The 24,265-nt window shown below is 40.8% G+C and overlaps 1 protein-coding gene across 3 annotated transcripts in view; it reads right to left on the reverse strand.

Moving 5' to 3' along the window:
• Positions 1-24,265, reverse strand: part of TBC1D30 (TBC1 domain family member 30) — a 52,264-nt gene that overhangs the window by 22,224 nt on the left and 5,775 nt on the right. Inside the window, exons 1-3 of one of the 3 annotated variants that reach the window (XM_071423499.1) lie at positions 7,031-7,362; positions 1,432-1,493; positions 970-1,035 (exon numbers count right to left, since the gene is read on the reverse strand). In XM_071423499.1, coding sequence (XP_071279600.1) covers positions 970-1,035; positions 1,432-1,493; positions 7,031-7,229 — 327 coding nt within the window. In that variant the 5' untranslated portion in view covers positions 7,230-7,362. Of the gene's footprint in view, positions 1-969; positions 1,036-1,431; positions 1,494-7,030; positions 7,363-24,265 lie in introns of those variants that run through there. The other 2 variants (XM_071423501.1, XM_071423500.1) reach the window with 2 other exon arrangements.

The raw sequence follows: 24,265 nt of genomic DNA on the forward strand, positions 1-24,265 counted from the left end.
TGTAGATTAAAAATAAATTCATCGTGGTGTGAGGAAAACAATGCCATAAAGTCTTCTCTTCCTTCTCTCCTGATTTGTAAAGAGGTAGAGTTCAGTTTGGAAAGACAGCAAAAACAGGAAAAAGAAATTAAGCCGATACATCAGAAATATGTGGAACTATATTATTTTTATATAATTTATAATTCATATCATATATAAAATTATAATTACACAATTATAATTTATAATTTCTATATTAAAATTATTATATATTATACATGGAACTACATATTTTATAAATCTTTAAAAATATTATTTTTATTAAAACTGTGGTTTTAAAGCTGAGATTGAGTGACTCAGTTTTTAAGAAAAAATTAATAGACATGCCCCTTTTTATACTAGGGGACTTCAAAAGTTGAAGAATGCAATAAAGTAAGTCTGGCAAAATCCCAATGGACCCTTTTCTACAACACTCAGTGCAATTTCCCATTAATGCTGCACTCTGCCATTCTACATCACTCCTGACTTTGAACTTCCCTAATTTTGGTAATCTGTCTTTTCCCCAACAACTGTTTCTATGAGCATTCTTGTCAGCATTAACCATCTATCAACTTCACCTTCGTAAGTGTGACATCCTACACTGCAGATATGTTCTCCTTTCAGTTATCTTCAGCTGTGGGGGCAATTTCACCAGTGCAATTTCTTGAGACTGACAGTATGAGGCAATAACATCTGCACCAGAATAAGTTACCTAAGCCTCAAGCAGAAAGAACCCAACTATTGAAAACATCATATTTACCTGTCTCCTCAGCCTTTCCATCTTCCCTGTGAGGCTGTCACTGAATAATGAAAACAAGGAAAAATCCCCAGTACAACTTAAAAGGTCCAAATATTCATTACAAAACCTACTAACAGATAATATTGATGTAATTCACCTCTCCTGAGAAATCTACAGGCAATATGGCCCACAAAGCATGGAGGTCTACCTACCTTTCTCCTCCATTCCTTTGGGATGCCTGTGGGCAGTCTGGCCACTGCTTTGAGGGCATCATGCCACTAAAAGAAAAAGCATCCCAAAATGTAAACTATCCATCATTAGTTTAATGCTACAGCACAGCAACATTTGCTACCTTGCAGACATGCACATTCATTTCATTTTACTGCACACATGTCAGAGTTTAGCTGCTTAATCCACTCACAGGGAAGATACAGATTAATTACTTGACAATTTGACTAAAGTATAATATTCTAGGACACAAGGATTTAGGAAATATCTGAGCAAACAATGAAAGCCTATTCCATTTTCTGAATATGAATTAAACAGCCCTTGATGCAATTGCAAATAATATGCTGATATTATGATGACAAATGCACTTCTGAACTAGCGCAAGCACCTTGATTGCAGAGAACCCACTCCTTGACAAAGTCAAGAAAAAAAATAAATCAAATTACCTGCTGAAAACCATTTTGACCTAAAGATGGCTCAAGAGTGAATTTTAATTTTGTATCAACCCCTAGAAAGAAAAGAAAAAAAAAAGCTCATTATTTCATTTAGCTCAGAAGACAAAAAGAAGCCAAAAAACCCCAAACACAAAAATTCCACAGTTGAAACAAGAACACAAAATTTTATCTTCCTATTTTAATAACTACATTTTAACCTGTTTTGGTGAATTTTATCTTCACAGTGGATTCCAGGAACATGTTAAGTACACAGACAAAATGTTTTTAAAATGCAGAAATGTTCTCTTTAATGATGTACTCTGGCACAACTCATTTCACTAATATTCATATAGTTCACTGGTCTACAAACTATACTACTACACTGCAAACTGTTATATACATCCACAGAAAAATACAGATGCACAGACAGTTTCTTTTCATCTATGCCAGCTTCTTGACATTAAGTCAATCAAAACTAATTCATAAGTTTGGTGTGTGAAAATTATTTTACTGTTAAGAATATTTTTTTTTTCAAATTCCTCAGACCATAACACACATTTGGTTGGTACTGTTATTTAAGCTTAGATTTTATTTTGGCCATATGAGCAAACTATTTTACTTGTTATGAAGCAGGCCTAGTAATTGTTCATACAATATTACATAAAATACCAGAATCTCAAGTGGATCCCAACATGGCACTGGAGTATGATCAACATGATCAACAGTAAAATGTTTAATTTTCTTTCCATCCCACAGTTTGAACGTACAATTCCTTGATCCTTCAAGTGCCGCTGTCCAGAACTCAGGTGCTGAACACAGCATCAGATCACATCCCCTCCCTCCCATTGGCTGGCATGAAGGATGAAGCCCTCTTTTATTTTCCTTCCACAATTTAACACAATGCTATTGTTCCGTATTTACAATTATGTTATGCATAGCTTCTCATCTTTCCAGAATATGAAGCCAAACAGTTTTAACATAGAAATATATATATATACATACACACATATATATACATACACACAGAAAACCCAAACTGATTATAATCCTGCAAGGTTTTAAGTATTTAATATCCATGCTAATCAACTCACCAGTAATACCCAGTTCTTTGGAGGTCTAAACCTACAAGTGTGACAGAAAACCCAACTGTAGTGGCATTTGCTATTTATGGAATGTAAAATGCCTTTGGGCATTTGCATACTGAAGTGGTAAGTAATTTTAAAGCCTTACTACCTGATAATTATATACTTAAAGACAAAACCTTTTTCTCCATGGCTTTTTTTTTTTCTTTGTTGAGGTTGAGTGAATAGAAACAAAGAAAAAAATGACACAAACTCCAGCACTGTTTAAAATTTTAGCGTTTTAGAATTGCATCACTGTGACCTGGGGATTAGTGCCCTTGTTTCCCTGCTTCAGATCTAAAAGACATGCTTATCAGACCTAGAAAAATAAAGACTTCTAACCATAATAGATATGTCTTAAAAAAACATGGAAGGATTAATAGCTATTCCTGGAAGTAACTGTTTATTAGTATTCCTTCCCATGGCGCAATGGCACTCGGCAAGGGCTCCTAATAGATAAATCTTTTCATAATAATTCAAAGCAATGTAACAATGGCAGCAACCTAAGATTAAATTGTATCACGTTTGCTGAAATTGGAAAATGTGAACCTCATTCTCAGGCAAAAAAAAGTAAGTAATGTAAAACCCTAATACATACAAATATACATCATGACAGAGAACTCCTTTTGTTAAAGTAACAGATGCTGACACATTATCTAACACTACCTTGCAGCAAAGAACCAATAGCCTTCCAAAATAACCATATATTCATTTCAACCCAGCAGCCAAATATTAATTACTCACAGTTTTCTAAGACTTAAAAGATCCCAGTAACAACTTTTCTGTCTGTTTTAGAATCTTACTAAGAAAGACACAAGCAGATACTTCCAGGTCTTCAAAAGATCAAGTACAGCAAGATAAAAGCTCAGAGCAAGGAAAAATCTATCTATAGTTACATGAGCATCATGACCAGGGAGCTCACACTACAAAGTACATATCCCTCCTGAGACTGAAATGAGACCCTTCAAATAAGACCCTTGATTAAATGAGACTGAAATGAGATCATCCATCTACTAAAGTTAATTAAATCACAGCAAACAATTAAGACAGGTGTGAATATTACTGTAAATGAGAATTACATCACATGGTAGCACCAGACTATGCAACACACTCTCTTCAGCATGGTGAGGAACTGCTTGGTCAGGCCATGCAAGACAACCTCTTGTAAAAACAACAGAATCTGTGCCCCTTAATTTGTTCTCCATTAGAAGTACTTTCCAAATCAAATTATGCGACAGTTTTGGGGGAGGGGAGGGGAAGAACCATGGGGAATGAACCCCAGAGCATATATGAATTGTTCCTCATTCCCATCCATTTTAAAGAATTTATATTTCCTAAAATCAAAAAATAACAACATTGCTTAATAAAAAATACATCAAGTAAGCATGTAAAAAAAAGCTACAACCATACAGAGAGAGCAAGGAAGGTAACCAGCAAAATGGGAGCAGCATCTCTTTGCCCATTACTTACTTCTCGCACAAGAATCATCTTGCTACATGGTAGTTTCTGCACTCGGCTCAAGGAATTTGTCCCTGAGCTTCAGAGCTTCAAGGAAGCTAATGCCTATCCCTAACTCAGCCTCTCTTGGTTTCCTAATCCTTCCTTTCTCCATCATTCCCCTTTTTGTATTCAGTTGTCTTCTCTCCATAAACTAACTTAGATTCCCCAATAGTTTCTTCCCCCTCAGTACCCCACACCCATACAACCCTACTGCATGTCTGCACCTATTTTCACTGGATTTTCCCATTTCTAACAATCCTCCATCTTTGGGTCACATTCCTCTCCCTTACATAAACACATGCTTTTTGCAAAAAAATACCCCTTCAGGCCTTAAGAGAACTTTTCTTCCCAGCTCCTCAGCAGGGACAGCCTGGCCTAGATGCACCACACATAGAGCAGTGTACTTTACTTTAAGTGTTGTCAGTACAACTCAGTCCTTTCACATCAAATCAGCCAGGCTATAGTGTCATTTGACATACTAAATATCACCTCCAGTTCATACACTTTCAACTTATTCTTCATGCCTGAGAAGCATATAAACTCATAAGAGCAGGAATATGCTGGGAATACTCTGGAATTATTAGCTCCATGAATACAAGGACACACAAAGGTACATGCTTGACAACAAATTTCTGAAAGGTAGGGGAATGCCAAAATAAGCTCTGTTCAATGCCCTTCCAAGCCTGTCACCAGGAACCACTGGAGAAAAGTTATATAAAAAATAAAAGAATTTAAAATGAGGAAAATCCCCCTCCCCAACCACAGTCCTTTCCTGTGTAAAATACACAATAACTCCTGACAAGAAAAGGCTGTAAGAGGGAAGATTATATCCCTAGGATTCCCAAACCCTAGCAGTCTTCCTCTGCATAACCAAAATGTAGCACAGAACCACACAAAGAGCCACAAGAGAAGAGAAAAATAACAGCAGCCAAGTACCTGGGTGACAAAATCAAATTCCCAGTGCATCCCCAGCAACATTAAACAAAAGAATAGGGCAAAATCTGGGATTTTTTTCAGAAATATCAAACCAGAAGGAAGATGATGTGTTTTGATGCATGTTAGTGAGCTGTACAGGTGTAGCTTTAATCTTGCAAAGTAGCACTATAGGTTCTCAGCTGTACTTCACAGCTGTTGAAACCTCTCCCACAGAATGCAAATAAATATTTTATCAAAAATAAACAAGGAAAAAGGCCTAAAGCAGATTTGTGTGCAGCAGGAGCCCATGCTCAAGGAAAGAGAAGTGTCAACGTAAACTATCACCTTATGCTGCTTGCTGTTTCAGGAAGATTCTTAGCCTTTCAATTTATCTCCAAAAGTAACATTCTGAGTAACATTGAATGAAACCACTTCCACCAGGAGTCAGAGCTCACTGAGATGTATCAAAGCACATCTAAAACCTCCAGTCTAGAAAAACTTCACAATACAGACAGCTAACAAAGACATTAAGTAAATCTGAAGAATATTTCATCCAGCTTATTTTTAAAGGGTTCATTAGCTGTCCCATCTCCACCACTCTATGAAAACATATATCCTGAACAGTGTTATTGTCTTTATCTACATGTGAACAATATGGAAATCCCAAACCAGGGGGATTTTTAGGACTGTGGCATTCATAGTTACACCCAATCACATCCCCTGGTCTTTGTGTGAGTGTAAATACATGAATGTCATTATCCAGATAACGTCATTACCTGGGATAATAGCAGGCTACTGTTGGAACAGGGGTCTTTGAGAATTACAATTCAGGAAAATTTCCTTGAAAACAGCAACCCCATAAATCTACCAAAATGTATCTGAGACCTTATTAATAACAGCTTCTGAAACCCATCTCAAACACAGAGGCAGTGAGCATTGTGTGCTTAATGCACACACAGCTAGTACAATGGGAAACTGATCTTCATTTATTTCCATGTAGTGCTCTATGTTTCAGTGGATCTCTGGCTTGCATGCTTTTTAAATGCCTAAAATTAGGCAACAGATCCACAACGTTTTAGCTACAAGTGACAGTTCTAACACGGTAAATTGAATTTAAATTTCTTGATATTTCATTTTTTAAAAAAATCCAAAATTTTGATGGCAGGCAACTAGAATCTAGCACTCACTTATGATCACCCATCTGTGCTTCTGTTGAGAGCCCCCCTCCCTGGAGTAAACACACGTCGTGTGCTGAGCATCCAGTTCTTAAAAGATTTTGAGACTGAAGCAGGATCTAGAAAACATAGCTGCAGAGCTGATGCCTTCCCCTTGGTATAGGCATGGTTGCAAATTTAGACAACACCCTACCGCAGACAAAGGCTGGGCGGGAGGAGGGGTCTCCGGCAGGTCAAGAGGTAGCAGGTTTATCAGGAAAGGTCTGGGGAGGCTGCGAGGAGACTTCGGGGAGGGACACACAAAGCTGAGTCGCCGAGCCCGGGGGAGAGGAGACGGAGGGAGAAAGGCACTGGGGACAGACGACACAAAAGCGCTGCGAGGCGGCGACGCCGGGCGGGAGGAGTAAGGAAAGGACAGGAGATCGGGAGAGCGTAGCCGGGATCGCGGGCCGGGCGGGACACGAGCAGGAGCAGTCCCCCGGGGCAGGGGCAGCGCGCTGCCTCCCCGCAGGGCCCCGCCGAGCCCGGCCTCCCGCCGGGGCCCGGCCCCGCTCCCCGCCGGGGCCGCCTCGCAGCCGCCGCGGTGCCTCGGCCGCTCCCCAGCCCGGGGCCACCTCGCAGGCCCCGCTCCGAGCCCCACGCCGGCGCAGCCCGGGCGGGAGCCCCGCGCTCCGGACTCGCCGCCGGCCCCAGGCCGCGACCGCGGCGCCCCGCGCCGGCCGGGCCCCGCCGGGGCTGCCGCAGCGGCGGCCGGAGAGGCGCATCTGCCGCGGGCCGGGGCCGCCCCCGGGCGCTGCCCCCCGCGCCTACCCGCGGCCCTCATCGCCCGCCGGCCGCCTCCTCCTCTCCGAGCCGACCCCGAGGCCCCGGCAGCTCCCCCCGCCCCGCTAAGCCGCTTACGGGGCGGCATCGGCAGCCTCGGCCGGCCGGAGCGGGTACCTGGCTCCAAGGTGCACAGCAGGCGCGGCGCGGTCCGGGAAATGCAGCTGCGCTTCTTGAGCACATTGCTGAGGATGGTGCCCACGCCGCCGCCCGAGCTCTGCCGCTTCAGGCATCGCCCCCCGCGCCGCAGCGAGCCCGTGAGCCGGTCCTGCCGCATGCTGCCCGGGGCAAGCCCTAGGGCGGCGGGCTGGGGGGCATGGCGTGCGGGGACCCGCACTGCAGACAGCCAAGTGCCAGTGCCGGAGAGAAGAGGGAGGACAAGGAGAGGAGAAAGACAAAAAGGGGAAAGGAAAAAAAAAAAAAAGAAAGCTGTTCCCGCCCACAACCCTAGCATCACTGCCTGAATAAACCAGCAGCCTCTCCTCCTCCTCCTCCTCCAGCACCACCTGGAATGCAGCGGGCGAGGGGAGCAGCAGCTCCGGTTAGAAATAAAGGGAGCCCCCGGGGCAGTGGTGGGGCTCAGCTGTGCCAAAGGGCTTCGGGACAGCTGCACAAGCCCCGGGCTGCGCGGAGACCGCCCGACACGGGCAATGCGGACACGGCGCGCTTGACGCCTGTTAACAGGGGGCAATACTGACATTTCTGCCGAGAATGAAACGAGCGAAATATCCGCCAAAGGGTCTTCTCACCTGGGACTCGGGCCGACAGCTGGACATATATAGATAATCCTGCTGCCTTTTTCAAAAAGCTGTCCTGGGAAGGAGTCTGACCAGCACTATCAGACCACGAAGCAGGGGGAGAGCAAAGAGTTTAACAGCATGTCAGTGCCAGGGCAGGCTGGGGTCCTGCTCAGTGACAGCCCCAGCAGCAGCACAAGCAAGATGCTGCACAGTTTCAGTTTTTCACTCACCAGCAAAGAGACCCTGAACATCCTCTGCACAAACCACAACAATCCTCAGCTAAAACAAGAGCCTTTTCCATGAATCTACATTGCAACTGCACTTACAAGTAACATGCCAGGCACTAAGTAGTTAAAAGAAGCTGTTCAAAAGCACTTTATTAGATGCATTTTCCAGTGCAATTTGGCCTAAGAGCATCTTAAAAGGGTTTCAGAGATTCTCAAACTAGTGGTTTGATTGACAAGAAGGAAAAGCATTTGAAATAATGGTAGTTTTTATAACCTAAACCACTCATCATTTTTGTGGAAGGAGAGCAAATTTATCACACTACATTAGTCAGGTTCAAAGGCCAAACTACCAGAAGTCTCAGTCTACCTGCCAACAACTAGCTTTGAAACATTTTTCTCCTATATTAAAAAGTTGTGTTCCTCAGTCACATTATGAAGAGAGAAAACTGGCAACGGATAAGCAGTAAAGCTAATTATATAAAAGACACACAATATAAACTACAGAATCAAGTCTCTTTTTAAAATCAGTTATAACTATTTTTAGAAGTCACTGTTAAGCTTTCAGAGAAGTGTGATTTTGATCATGCCTCTTTAAATATCTGCTTGGGTTTTGGAGAAAAGTCACTACATTTGAGCTGTTAGCTTGCACTCTGAATAGATAATTAAGTCTGTGTGTCGGTGGTTCTTTTTTTAACAAAGGTGACACTTCCCTGCTGATGCAGATGATGCAAATCACTTTATTTCAGTGCCAGCTGGAGATGATGATTTAGTGGTTAAAGCATCAAATTTGAAATCAATTAGTCTCCCTAGGTGTACAGATTGTACCAATGGGACTATAACAGCAACATTTAAATGCAGAAATAGCCATATTAACTCTGTAATATTATTCTCCTCTTGCTTGAGCACCTTTTGCAAATAGCACCACATCATTCTTGGATCATTTCAAGACTAACTAATCCAACACCACACACTGTTGCCCAGTCTTGGAAGCCATAACCAAAATTTCAGAAACCACTCACTAACCAGACAGTGAGAATCAGTCATCACACTAAACTGTGTCACCTCCAATTTTTAAACAATTAGAAATCAGGTCTAAGAAAGATATCAATGTTTAGCTGATGAAGATAACCAGCTCTCAAAATGAGAATTCAGTATTCCCATCATTGCTATTTCTCCTACTTGTCATCTTGTCTCTACAAAAAAACTGGAAACAATCAGGACAATCATACTGTGACTGGGCACAGAGATACTTCCAAGCACACCATTAAGGAGCTTTCCCGCATGCCAGCCAATTAATACAATGTTATTCTGAAGGAAAAAGTGCAAAAATCGAACTTCAGGAGACAAATTGAAGAAGCCAAGCCATACTAATAGGTTTGATGACTCACTGGATCATTAGTACAAATGGATTTTAGATGCAGGGGGATAAGCCTCCCATTAAGCATACATATACATATCTTCAGGGCTAGAACCTAGCCTCTAGAAAAGTGGATGGCACTGGGTTTTAATCACTGATCAAGCAAAGCCTCTAATCTGCCTGTGGCAGGACATGCCAACCATCATGAATCTAGTTTGATCCACCAGTGCATGGAAGTCTGGTCATGTCCATAAGCCCTCATCTGCATTTACTGACAAGACAGATGACATTCAGAAAGGATTTTGAGGGAAAAAAATCAAAAACGTTTGGCTAGGCAAGATATTTCATCTCCAGTATTTTGTAATAATTAACCTGAGACTTTGCTTTTTTTCCTCCCTCTGTAGTTCGTGTATTCCCTCTGACACAAAAGAGTCACTTACTGAAAAACCTTACCTCCTCATTTGGTACCTCTTTACAACCTTATCACCATCTGCCACACATGCCATTTTAAGGCCAGAATTAAGACTACTATGTGTATTCTTGTTCCTTTGTTGCAATCAAACGGTGGTCAGTCCCAAAGTAAATGCCAGGTTTTGACCAACTCCATTTACCTTAAACCTCTCCGTTCTTTAGCCCACTTGTGTCTGCACTGGGACAATGAGGTAAAACACAGGCTGCCAGAAAGTGACAATGAGTACAAACAGATGGGGCAGTGACAGGAACAGAAGGACAGCCAGCAGAAATGGGGCCACAGAGCAATCTACTTTTAAAGAATCTATTTGTTTGCATGGAGCTTTAACTGCCCAAGCCCAGGATTACTAGAGGGCACAATTCCCCACTTCTCTTCTGATGTGTGCTAAGAAGACTGAATGTAATTAAAAGACTAAAAATGGTAAGATATCTTCAGCTGGGTCACTGTATTTCATCTTCAGCTGGGTCACTGTTCATTTCATGAACTCCACATCCTCCCCTTTATTTCACAGAAAATTGTAGAGACCTCTCTTAATTCTGATTTGCATCACAACATCCCAGTAAAACAGTCAAAGTCTGGGAAGAAAGCTTATATGCCACAATTCTCAACACCAATGTCAGCAAAAATACTTAAAATTACATGTATCCATGAAAAAATAAATATATTATATGATAATACTGTAATATGATTCGTCCAAGAGGATTTTGGAAATTACACTTAAACAGCAGCACTACAGCAGCTGATGATACAGCAAATAGCAGAAAGAAATATATATCAATAGGATGAGGGGGAAAAATGTATTGCAACCACAAGGGAAAACCTATTATATTGATCAAATCATAGGGTCGCTGTCTGCTAAGTCCCAGAGCTCAATATACGACTTTAAAGAGCCCAAAAATGTATCCAGAAAATGTAACTCTATTACCACAGGGTTTCAAATAGCTCGACAGAAGCTAGCAAATAAACCAACATATGTCTTGACATGTATTGTAGTTCACCATGAGGCTCAAAAGAAAAAAATATTTCACTTTCAAATGACAGTATACAAGAGAAAACAAATGGAATGAAATATGTCCACATTAGAGACAAGAAAAGGTAAGCCAGTCTGAGATTCTCCCAGAAGGCAAAACTATTTTAAATACATTTAGCCCATTAAACCATCTCCACCACTGGGGCACAAAATTCCTATCCTACCCAGTTCTATGTATGTTCTATTATTAAACATCCCCTCTGAAAAAACAGCCCTGCTTCCTTCTGCTTGATCCTAAAAGCCTAAAAACAAGCACAACCCACCTGGAGTTTCACACTCCTCCAACACACAAGATGGAGCCACCTCTGACAGCTTGAAAAGAGGCCTCTGGGTCGTTGGGTCCTTGACACCACAGGGGCACAGGTGCTACAGCAATGCTACAGCATGAACACAAGTTCCCTTGAACACAGAAGCCTGTGAGGTGGCACAGCCCAGCACTCCTCCCACCTGAGCCTGCAAGGGGAGCATCCCCTCCTGCAGGGCCCATACTGCTCTGCCCACAGCCCCTGGTACAGATGTGCTACCTCAGAGTGCAGGAAGTGTGTGCTGGGATCCTCCAGCTCCCTGCAACTACCCTGTGGAACACCAAGCACAGAGCCTGTGGCACTGTTTTGTGTATCTGTTTGCATCACTGCTGCAGGAGCACCTGCCTATGCAGAGATTTGTGTCATGCAGAAGGAGAAACATGATTGTGGACTAACAGATTCAGTTCTGCCATCAAGCTGGTTTCTGTTGCCAGACAAGTAATCCAGGGTTGTCTTTAATGCACAAAGGATGGTTCCAGAAAAAATACAAAAACGAATTTTTGCTACTGTATTTGTGCCTTAATTCTACACACTTGTTGAAAGCAGGAAAAATGGCTCAGGAAAATGGTGCAGTGTGTTCACACACTACATCTCATCAATACAGCTGTAATATTTTACAGCTTTTCATTGCATTAGTCATCATCTGTATGACTTTGTACACAAATATCACAAAAGAGGTCAAGACCTCGCTGTGTCCTATATTAACTATCACAGACAAAAGCTGTGGAGCCAATCCTTGTCTACAAAGGTATTCAGCAAAAATACAAACTACACAATGGACAGGAAATAACATCTATGATTTCCAGGAACAGAGAACAAAATTTATATGATTCAGTCTAAGGAAGCATGCAGCTAGTCAAATGTTTCCTCTTCCTTTAAACTTCAGGCACCTAACCTTATTACTTATTTCCCCTTCCAAAACTGAGAGCATGGTAATTACACTTTAATACAGCCTTCTTTTTAAGGAAGCCCTAAAACAGCACACTTGTTCTTGGTGAGCTTATGACAGAGGAGCTAGGAAATTCTCTTGTTTATAGGTAGGATATCTGAAAAAGAATATTGCTTGCATGTTGTTTAGCCATATCTGCTGAGGACTAATCTAGAGACAATCATTTAAATAGTACTGCTTAGTAGGGTATATATCTTTCAACAGGAAATTAATCTACAAGTCTGTAACTCATGTAAGACACTTACAACTGCATATACACTACATGATCCTTCAGCCATCACAATCAGGATTCAGAACTTCAGACTCAAGATTCTTTGTTAGGGTCTTTAGTTGTGGAATTTGGGGATTTTTTACCTAATTCTCCCTTTTCTTCCCATACACATTATCCACTCTTCCCTCCTGTACTACACACTTGCATGCACTAGGACAGGATTGATGAGAGCAGACAAGAAGGTCCCCTCAATAGAGCTAGCACACAAGTGTAGGTTATAATTTATTCTTTGGGAATGATGGACAGTTGCATCTATAAGTGTACTTTCAAGTTGAATAACGTTCACAGTCATATTGCTTCATGAAATTTCTGGCAGATACACCCTGAAAAGTATGCCACAGTTCTCCAGCATTAGTGAAAGCACTTGAAAATATAATACATCTGCAAATCAATTGTGAAAGCAGTTTACAGCACAATGGTATGGAGCTACAATGACCAGTTTCCCATCTAGGGAGGCACCACATTCCAAGGCAGTGAATCAGTGCAGGTAAGGCTGACTGCAGTCCCTCAATCCCTTGGTTGTTCATAGAGTAGCACAAGATGCTTATGCAATGGATCGTGTAGGTGAGTATATGAAAGCCTTCAAAAGCATTGCAGGTTGCTAAAACAGACATACAGATGTGCCTGTAATCCCTCTGAACCTACTCAGAACCTCTTTCCATTTGTAAATACATAACTGTGCAAATGAATGAAGGACATGCAGAAAGACTTAACATCTGTACAGTGCCAGAGCTACAGGCAGCAATGGCAGAACTGCATAAACCCATCTCCCAGATCTGTACTTGATCCAGTAGAGCAAAAAGCTCCTGTTTTCCCTGAGTTCTTCAAAAAACCCCTCAGCAATAAGCCGGAAGATTTTCTTAAACCTGTCTACAACATAATCACATCAAGCTAACACTGAATATATTAATATTCAAATGATTTACTTCACAAATTATTAACTCTCCTATGTCACCATCTCTCACTACCACACCATTAATAAGCCTGTATTCTGTAGTGCCTGGAGTTCCTAGGTCAAACTAGTTTTGAGAATAGAAGAATTTAAATTTGCTGATAATTCAGAAATGCTGAGCACACAAGTGACAGCAACTAACGCCAATGGGCTGGGTACAAAAGGTGGCTTATTTCACTCCAGGCCCATTCCCATTCTCTGGGAATGGACTGTTCCCAGAGCTTAAAAGGAGAGAATTGAAAGAATTCCAAAAAAGTAGAAACTGACTCATGTTTTTTAAACATAATGCAGCACAGATCACAGGCACCTCAAATATTTCAGAAAAAAACCCTAAAACCTTACTGACATTACAAAACGGATGTGATGTGGAAACTTTTAACATATGGTTCAACAGCTACACTGAAAGAACAAGGCACAGATTTAACTCAGAACTATCTACGTGGGAAACAAAAAGGAGCTTAGACTAATTTTGCTTGATCACAAGACAGCAGTTGTTTACCTTATTATGCCAATAATAGTGAACAACAAACTTACACAACTGAGTATGCCTGATATACTATTGAAGCTATTTGTATTCACTGCAGTGCCTGTAAATCCAAATCCCAATTCTGGGCTCCAGCACTGTTGCTACAGGTACTGCACAAGTACAATGAAACCTCAGACTGCCTGCTTAAAAAACAGAAAAAAAAAAGGAAAAAAAGAAGAAGAGAAAACACATTAGCAAACACGTTAGCAGACAGAGAAGTACAGCAGAGAAGTACAGGTCAACAACCAGGTGAGATTGAAAAGCCTAGTCCACAATATTCTTAACATATGAGCTGCTATTGTTTCTATGACCTTCATGGCAGACATGAGCTCCAAGGGACACACCATGAATGCATAAGGTCAATGAGAGTGCTAAGAGATCAGGTTTTAATCAACATGTTCAATATGGTGAAACGTCTATAAGAAAATGTCATCATGAGGGGAAATTGAAAATGTACTTGTTTTAAGACACATGTGGGATGGAGGTAGGAGGCAGGAGCCAAGCTTGTATACTAAGTAAGAAATTATAAGGATGGGACAGAGAAAAAAGAGAAACAGAGAAAAAAGTAGGTTATGAAGAGTTTTGGATATGAAAGCAACAAGAGGAAGACAGATTAGATCTACAATGACCATGAGGAAAGCACACACACTAGCATTCATGAAAACATGTGTACAAACACTGAAATAGGTGATTAATCCAATGCTGAAGTCCACTTTATGTTTAATTCTTTGTTCATATATATTTTGTCTTCCAAAAGGAGGAAAGTACACCCAACAAAAAAGGAGCTTGCAGAAGTTTCCAAATGCTATGTTCCACATGCTTCTAACAAGCTCTTAATCAGAGAAAAATGATAGATAATTGGATTGATGTCTCCATGTTGTAAAATTGGCTGTGTGTCTGTAAGTCAACAACAGCATCTAGGTTTCTTAATATATTTTTTAAATTTGTTTCAAATGCACAAATACACTCTGAAGTTATAATTGCCACTTGAGGAACAGTGATGAAGAAAATAAAAGGAAGGGGAGAATCAATTTATTTTGCTTATTGCCTTCATGTGCCAACTATAGCAGTAAAGCTATAGTAGATAGTTGCATCTTGTGAGCAAGCTAAAAGATGTGTCATGCAAGCACTGTTAAAATAACAATATATTTTAACTGCTGCAGTAACCAGCAGCATAAATTCTAGAGTTAACAACTGGAATAAAAGTCATAGCAATGCTGACATGGTCTATAAAATAAAGAGAGAACACCTTTTAATTAAACATGAAGTAATGAATGGAAGTGAGGTTTCAGAGAGCAAATGACCTTCTTTTTGTCAGAGAAATTATTTGAATCTACAAAAGAAATTCAAAACATCATTTTGGTAAGGCATCTATTAAGAAGTAAAATTGTTGAACAGGCCTATGTAATGAAAAATTACGGCTGAAAAGTATGATTTTAAATGTTAAGAAACCTTTCCTAACCTTGCTAAACAATATGAAGTAAATGCATATGTTGGCCAGTACTCACACTCCAGAATCCTGCTTAAATGCTACATGGTAATTTAAAAAAATAAGTCATCAACTCAGCAGAAAAACTAATGCAATACATGGAAAAAGGAATTCTGACAGATATGATTTGTAGTTATGCTTAAGATAATATTGCAGAAAAATGGAGGTCATAGCAGGTCCCAGATGTAAAATGGAACTTCTCTTCCTTTATTAGAATCTGATTATTTGCTTAACACCTAGCATACAAATTGAATTTTATAGTGTGAGTCACCAGCCTCATTGATCTGAACTGCTATTCCAGAAACAGCAGGATTTTTATCTGCCCAACATAATGAAAAAAAGCAAAATGATCCTATATCCCCATGACAAGATTTATCCACAAATAGAACACTTGGAAAGATTGTAGATTAAAAATTAATTGCCAAAGTTAAAAAAATTATTAATGGTGAAATCTCTTTCCTTTGGGCCAGGAATTATTACAGAAATGGACCACATTTATACATAAAATTTTATACCTTTTATACATTGACTCATAGTTATTTGCAGTAATGCTAAGGACATGCAGCAAACACTAGGTTCAGCCCATGGAAGGTTTTAATGAGACATGTAGCAAAGAGCCAGGCTGTCCTCCACTGCCCAAGGGTAAGAGTCCAGCTTCCAGCATGGATCCTCTCTCCCAGTACACATGGCCCCCACAGGAACAGGAACATGACCCTCCAACATGCAGTTGGAGAGAGGAATGGTGCTGACTACTGGGGAAGCTCATAAAAGCACCATAGAGCTCTTGGAACTACAAACCTTGATCAGTCAATAGCAAGGCCTGCACCACCACTCCAGTTTTTTCATCATGTATGCAGTGGTTCCCATTTGTAGATGCCACTAGTTCCATAAAGAAAGTTTTGCATGTACATGAAGCTATTGCAACCCCAATTCTCTTCCTCTCCCAAGTGGGCTGTAGCTTCACAGAGCATACTCTCCAAGTGCTGGAAACAAAGCAGCTAGCAAAGCAAAGGAACCTCAAACCACCACCTCCACTTTCAAAAAAAAATATACACATTAGCCAGTTAAGCAAGTTTGACACAGAGTTTCTTTAATGAAGTTTGTGAGATGAAGAGGAGAAAATAGTTCCAACAATATTACTACTCAAAGATTTTAGACTCAATAGCTAAATGACAAAACTTCAGTTCATAACTTACTCTTACAGGGCAAGTTTATTGAATTGGATGTGTTTAGGATTAATCAAAGGCTTATTTAGTACTGAAGCCTAGAGCCATTAAAATTGATTTTGAGCATGTTCACCACCACACAAGCATGAGTTTTTGGCTAACAGCAAAGCTCTGACTATTTACTTACTACTGCATAGCTCAGGATAACTCAAATCATTTCTTTAAACATGTGCTTTTTCTGCCAGCCTTCAAGTAGTCTTGTCTCATTAAGTTTGTTTTTCAAAGAGTCTCATACCATCTATCTGTCCAGTGATATCTAGTTTGTCCAGGTCAATAGGTACCTGACTTCTAGACCTCTCTAGATAATACTATAAATATCAGTAATATTTAGCTTTTCAGATTAATATAAATTTAAAAAAAAAAATCTGTACATTGATTACCTCCCCACTCTGACTTTCTTTAGTTTCACCATATAATTATTTTTTCTTCAGGATCTAAGGTCCAATAGCTATTTCTGCCATGAGCATTGGATAAGACTAGAAATTAACAATAACATGTTGGGAAAAAACCCCAAAACCCAACCAAACAACGAAAACCACGCAAACACACATACACAAAAATAAAATCTTAGTTATTAATGATGCCTAATCCAGCCCAAGAACCAAAAACTGCACATAGTCTGTATTTGGCCATATGTATTGTATGGATGGCAAAGAAAACATGTTGATCAGAACCAGGTTCTGTGATTTTAGGAAGTTACCAATAATTTATAGGAAACTAAATTTAGAAGCTGTTTCACTGCCGACAAAACATAGCAAGAAGGTTCCAAATTTTACTAAGAAAAATATAAATTATAGGCTTGTAAGATGATCTAATGTGGAGATGGAACATAGATTTGATTTCTCTGGCAAATTTCAAGGCTATGTGAGGAGCACTCATTTACTGCTCAGTAAATCAGATTCAGGTTATTAACAGCTTCAAGGAGAAAAACATTTTAAAAATCTGAGATTCACATTTAACTCTTCCTTCAGAGCTGCCCCAGTGCAGAATAATAAGCAGGACTATTGATCCAAACAGGCTAAGTGCCACAGCCCACTTTTCTATCATCTTGTTTTTAAACACCAAGCAATCTTAAAGCTGCAGAAACATAGCTGCTGGCACTGCCTGATTCTCCATAAATCAGTCTATTCCTAGCACTAATTATCCCAAGCAGCTGTTATCCTCCATTTGATCTTCAGTATCCAGGAAATCTTTTCTTCAAAGGCTAATGCGACCAAAGAATGTTTAGCGTGCTGCACTTGGAGATAAAATGCATCTGTGTTACTTAAAGGCCATAGATCCTGTTGGATGTTTTCACTGAAGCCCCATTAACCCTCCTATAAGTTCACAGTGTTTGGGGTTGGTTTTTTGGTGTTTTTTGTTTTTTTTTTTTTTTTTTTAGAAAAGAGCATTTCAGTAGGAAAAAGAACAGAATGGTTTCTTTTACAGAACTGTAACCCCCAGCAGAATAAAAGAAAGCAGTGCTCAGCTAGACAAGTGTGAAAGACTATGCATACAATCTAAGAGAACTTTTTCTCTCAGGCTGCTTCCACATCCAAAAGCTTGTCAGAAAAAGATTAAAGGCTGAAGTGATATGATACTGCAGTTATGCAGCTCACACAGCCACCCCTGCTGTGAGCTTATACACACAAACCCTTACATCTTGATTGGCCAACATTTGCCACAGATGCTGTGGCTCACTACCTGCAGGTATCAGAGCAGATCTACCATCAGTTCAGAACTGTAAAGATTTGTGAAATATAAATGTACCCAGGTGCATTTCTCACACCATGGGTTGTGGAACAGCTTCCTTGCAAATTGCCAGTTAGTGCAATGAACTGCTAGGTTATAGCCTGGATGCTGATAACGTGCATCACACAAAGCACACAAACACTTTAGCACACAGATCTGAGCCCTTTGCTCAGCTGGGCCCTGCACCCCACTCCTGCCCCCATGGCCAACACTTGCCCTGCCCCAGGGCAGACATGCAGCTTCTGGGCTGCAGCAGGATGAGCTGTTTCACACTGCTCCTGAAACTGTGTGGAAATTGGCACTTCATCTCATTTGATCACAATAATCCCCGGGTGACTGAATAAAAGCTTTTCCAGTTTTTCAGGCAACTATTGGACTAACAAAACTTTACCATTGATCAGGTATCCATCTGAATAGCTGCAAATAAGCAGAGGGAAGAGCAGTGGCTGCCAGTTATTTCTACTGCCATGACTGACTGACAGGGACTGGGACTGTAGACAGAGAACAGGCTGTTCTGAGTTCGCTGTCTCCAAACAGCAGCATCCTTCCTCCAGCATGCCTCCTCAATTTGAGCTAATCAAATCCCACCTCCCAAAGTCACTGCAGTACCAGAGAAATAAGAGATCACTGGTTTGAGAACCACTTTTTCCAAGCAAATTAGTATAGAAATACTACAAGTATTGCTCGATAAGCAATCCAAAAGGCTCCACACACAATAATCTGTTGCATTAATCCCTATTTCTAATACTCAGGAAGTATTTTATATAACAAGCACTCTCTAATACATCAACTTCTCATGGCACAGCTGTTATGCAAAGTGAAATTCAGTGGAGTCAAAATTCTACATGCATTACAAAGCTAATCCTGTGAGGTTAGCTGTGACTTTGCAACAGCAACAGGATTGCTGTTATACAGAAAAATATGGAGAAGCAGCTAAGCAGCCAGCCTCCAAGTTGTATGCATTCCCAAAATAAACACAACCTCTGGTGTAGCACTAACTCAACCAGTTTCATTGCTGTCACAGCTGCTAGGACACTGACAAAGGACAGTAACAACACCCTACACCAAATGCTGCAGGACAGTGATCTGTACATCCCTATACCAAATAATATGCAGTTTCTGTTGTGAACTGGACCTAGATTAAGCAGCCAGATTATAGCTTACAGAATGATTTACTGAATTTACTGTTCAGTTCCATGATAAACAATGAAATATTTATTCTGCAAAATATTTTTTCTATGTTGTAACCACATCCAGCTGTTACTATCCCATCAAGTTTCTACATCATTAAAAAAAATACTGCTGAACTATTTATTAGGGAGGAAGGGAGAAAGGGAGGGAGGAAAGAAAGAGAACTATTTGTAGTTAAATAATCAGTGGCTGATTCTCTCACCATCTCAGGTGGTCATTGCAAGGTGCACCTTTCATTTTAGAGGCTGAGGCCAACTACAGGACACACCTACACAACACACCTCAGACAGGCCACTTTAGCCCCACTACACCTTCACCCCAGATGTCTGCCACCTCCCCACCTTTGAGGGCAAGCACTCAAAGTGGGGTGGGATGGAAGGCTGCAGGAGCATGGCTATTCATCTCACAGCACCCACAGCTTGTACAGAAGTGGGAGAGCACAGCTGGTTGAGCAGGGTCTCCCAGGTCTCAGCACACTGCTGTGGGTGAAGGGTATGTCTCAGAGCAGCCACCTGCTTCTGTGTGAAGCACATCTGGGGCCAAGTTTGATGCTCAACAGGCAGAAGTGAACAGGCAACTGAAGGCCCTCTCTTCTCAGAGACAAGTGCCCTGAGGTCAGCTGCTCATTTTGCTCAGCTTCCACCTAGCCCTGAACCCCTGGCACCTTCCTTTCTAAGGAAAATCTCACCCCTCCAGACACAGCAGCGCACTGAACTGGAAAATGACTGGCAGCAGTGAGCCAGAAGGCAGCACCTTCCTCAAGGACACAATGATCTCCTAGTCAGCAGGCTCCACACTGTCCCCAGGAATTTGCCAGCAGCAGAGACCCCAGCTCTGAATGCAGCCAATTCCCTAATAACAGTAGCACTAGAATGACACTTAAAGGAAAAAAGTGCCAGTCAGGTGAAGTCTTATCCCCTGTGCTGATACTGAGCACAGCCCAGAGTCACTTGAAACAGACTCCCAGGGCTTTTAACAAAGGCAGTCTTACCTCAGTCTCCTGACACTAGTCAAAGCAGCCAACAAGAGAGTTTGCTTAGTTAAATCCTGAAGAATATAGCTGAAGAAGCCCATGACAAAAGCCAATTTCAAGAATTGCTCAAATTTTAGCCAATTATGAGATGGTATTTGTTTTGAGGAAGCTGGGAGGTCCTTTTAGTAGACATAAGACACTTCAGTGGCGAGAGTTAGGGACAAAGCAGTTAGGAAAGTACATGACACAGAAAAGTAGATTCATATAATGTTCCCCTACAGACTCAGAAGGAAAACATATGGCTTAGGAATGCATGTGGGCTCCTCAGCTCCCTAAGCAGCCTGGCAATCCCAGTGCTGAGCAGCCAGGGAGTGAGCTGCAGAATGTTCCCAGAAGGATCTCTGTAATATAGTTGGTTGAAACCACTTTAATGGAAAGGTCTCACATAAAATACCAGTTTGTGGAAAGCAAAGTCCTTGACAGCAAAATGTCATCTTTGACAAAAATAGATTTCCAAATGCTAAAAGCATGATTTTTACTCTTTTTAGGATTAAACATCTTATCATCTTATTTAAAAATAGCTCGTTACATAATATGAAATGAAAAAGGCATCTGAACAAAGCATTTTAGTTTGAAATGCAAACTTTCAGAATTTTGCTTCATAAGCAATTGACTCTTGTGAGTGGGTGTTTTATTTCATGCTGGAACAAGATATTTTAGTTGCTGTATCCTTAAAGCAGAATTTCCCTCAAAAGTGAGGATTCCATGTTCTGTAACACTCCAAGCACTTAGTCCTTGCCACCTTTTGAATCTGATGTTCTGCAGTGACACAGACCACACGAACTTGTCAGTTGGTATATGACCAAATTAGACAGCAAATCCAGCCTCTTTCTTTCAAGGAAAAAAGAAAGAAAAATATTATCTTTTCAACACCAGAAAAGTAAAGAAACTTTACTTCACCTTAGGAGTTAAGAAACTGAAATTAGTCTCAAAGTGGCCTCTGAGAGGTATCAAATCTGCACGATCACACAATTTGCCAGGTTTGTAAGGAAACTGACTGCACAGTTTGCCAATTTAGAATTGACATTACAGCTTTGTTTTTACAGCAAGAGAAGATGGCAGTCAGTTTAAGTATTTTTAATTAGCCTGACAAGGGCTTCTGTTGACTCACACACCAGTCAGCATTCTGGGGCTAGCACAGATCACCCTGAAGAGGTGCCTGGAGACACTGCTGTGGGGTCATCTCTCCCCCTAGGGCTTACCAATGCTACTGAACATCAAGTGATCAAAGACATCAAAATTCATTATGTGCAAGATCATCCTCTGTGTTCACATCCCATCAGCAGCACAATTACACTTTAAATCCGGCCGCTATGTTGATAGTTCTCTAGAAGAACATCCTGTGAGAGGGATGGGACACAGTGCTACACCAGAACTTGACTGACTTGCTCCTCTGTTAAATTACTCCCCAAATCCCAGCATCCCAACTGTGCTGCTCAAACACCAGTTCCAAGATGATATTCTCATCAAAAGAAAGTAACCATGGAATTCACTGCCTAAAAACTCCTCAGGGTTATTTTGTTAGTGATTAGTTGTCAGTCTGTGCTCCACACAGCTGTTATTATGTTTGACAACACTCAAACTCTCTCCTAGTCTAACAGATACTCAAAACACACAATCTAATTTATATTAGCAAATGCTAAACATGACACACACCTACTTATTGAAACATTTCTTAACGCCCTGATGCACAGCAATGAAGGCTGCAGAAAGTTTGCAGTTCTTCTCCTCCAAGCCTAATGTAATCCTTCTCAGCCTAGGCTCCAATTGCAATTGAATAAACTTTCAGATTTTCCAGAATCTCTGCTGGCTGAAGCTGAATGAAGTATATTAGTCAAATGGCACTTAATATTATATTCATCACTATAGGTGGCTCTTTTGAAGGGCCCTTTTGCAATATTTTCAAAAATTACACAATTTATTAATAATTCTGGGTAACAGTGAACAAGTCAGTTAAGAGCACACTAAGATCTAAAGCCATTTTGCCTTGTGCATGCCCATCCCAAGGGACCAGCAGGTGAACTTCACCATCCAGATCAAAAGAACTGCTGCCCAGTGGCCCATTGCAGCTGATGAAGCAAGCACACAACTACCATCCCCACTGAGCCAAGCTCCAGCACCCCTAAATACAGGTTATCTCCTTTCCTAACTGCTCCATTTCCTCACTCTTGGCAAACCAGCACACGACACAGAATGGATCAGAAAATCCTTGCTAACAGCAGCAATATTCACTGAGCAATTCAAGTCTTCCTAAGAAATAAAAAAATTAAACCAGAGCATGTGGGGTGTTCCAGGTTAAAGCATATTTATACAACTGCAACAGTACATCAAACTACAGGGAAGTGAGTGGGAAGAGACAGATGAGCCACAGGCAAAATTTGATATGCATGAATTATTACACCAGTAATAATGTAATTAATGTAATTAATATGTACATCAGTACTTGCCCCATGTTGCAAGACATCTCACCCAGGGTGAAATCAATCACCAAATCCCAGAATATCAGGTTAGAAGGGACCTCAGGAATTATCAACTTTTCTCAAGAAAAGCATGGTCTAGACAAAATGGTCCAGCACCTGTCCAGCCAAATCTTAAAAGCATCCAACATGGAGGAATCCACCACTTCCTAGGGAGATTTTTTCAGTGGCTGATTGTTTTCATTATGGAAAATTTTCCTCTCCTCCAAAAACCTTATCAAGTTCAAGTTCAATCAACTCAGTATTAGTTGTGACCACACTATATTGTGTTAAAGTTGTTCTTACACCTTTAACCAAACTTTTATCCTATGAACTAAAAATTGTGAATTTGTTGCTTGGTTTTGTAACCATGTTGAGGGAAGAGGAGGGATAGAGAAAATGGCAAGTAGATAATTAGTACATACAGGAAAAAGACAAGGAAGAACAGCTGAAGGGGACCAAGGAATACTGTGAAGAAAACTCAAGGACAGGGAGTAGTCTGGGTAGACACTGCAAGACAGACAAGATGCAGGGATGGGGAAATGGGATAGAGCTGAAAAATTCAATATTTAAAGATTGGGTCATGTAAGAAAAGCTAATAAAGCATTTGGCAGGGAAAAAACAAGATAGGACAGGACACAGAACTGCAGTAGGACTGAGAGAAGGGAATGAGGAGACAAAAACCAGAAATTTAATCGAGACATATGACTACTTTTGCATGTCTAAGCTGCACTTTTCCAGCTACACATGGTAATGGGATCTTGCTCAGTTCTCTCCTAATCATGCATCCTGCAAATAACATCCGGCAATGCTTTCCCAGTTTCCTCTGAGTTCCATACCCTGTGAGAAAAGTTGATGCTATAGAGACAGTAACTTGTTCTCAGAAACTGAGTAGACTTCACAGCCCAGCCTTCCACCAGGAAACTGTTTGTGCTCAGGGCACATGCAGGGGACAAATCTGTGCCCAGATGATGCCAGTTTATGCTGCCTTTCTGTCCAGTTAACACTCTGAGGCATAACCCTCTGAATTTCTGGAGTTGGATTCCAAAACATTGAGTTCATTTAGTCAGGAGCTGCTGAATAGCTTTGACAACGATGTGGGAATTAATGATCTCAGTTATAACTAAATAAATAACTAAAAAGCTATTTGTCATTTGTATAAGAAAACTAATATTTCCTTTGTGAGTAACATTTATTTGATCAGATGCTAAACCTTTTCATCCAATTGTTGCCTGATCAAATTTGTAAAGCACTTCCCTTCAAGTTTAAGGAAGGTTGACAGCTTTTGTATCCTTATCAAAACCAGAGATACACCTCTAGTTCTGCACAAAATAAAACGTTCAGTCTCCCTCTACTGG

The sequence above is a fragment of the Agelaius tricolor genome, unplaced genomic scaffold (assembly GCF_023055355.1).
Source record: "Agelaius tricolor isolate 1412-34295 unplaced genomic scaffold, bAgeTri1.0.p SCAF_3, whole genome shotgun sequence".
Classification (NCBI taxonomy): domain Eukaryota; kingdom Metazoa; phylum Chordata; class Aves; order Passeriformes; family Icteridae; genus Agelaius; species Agelaius tricolor.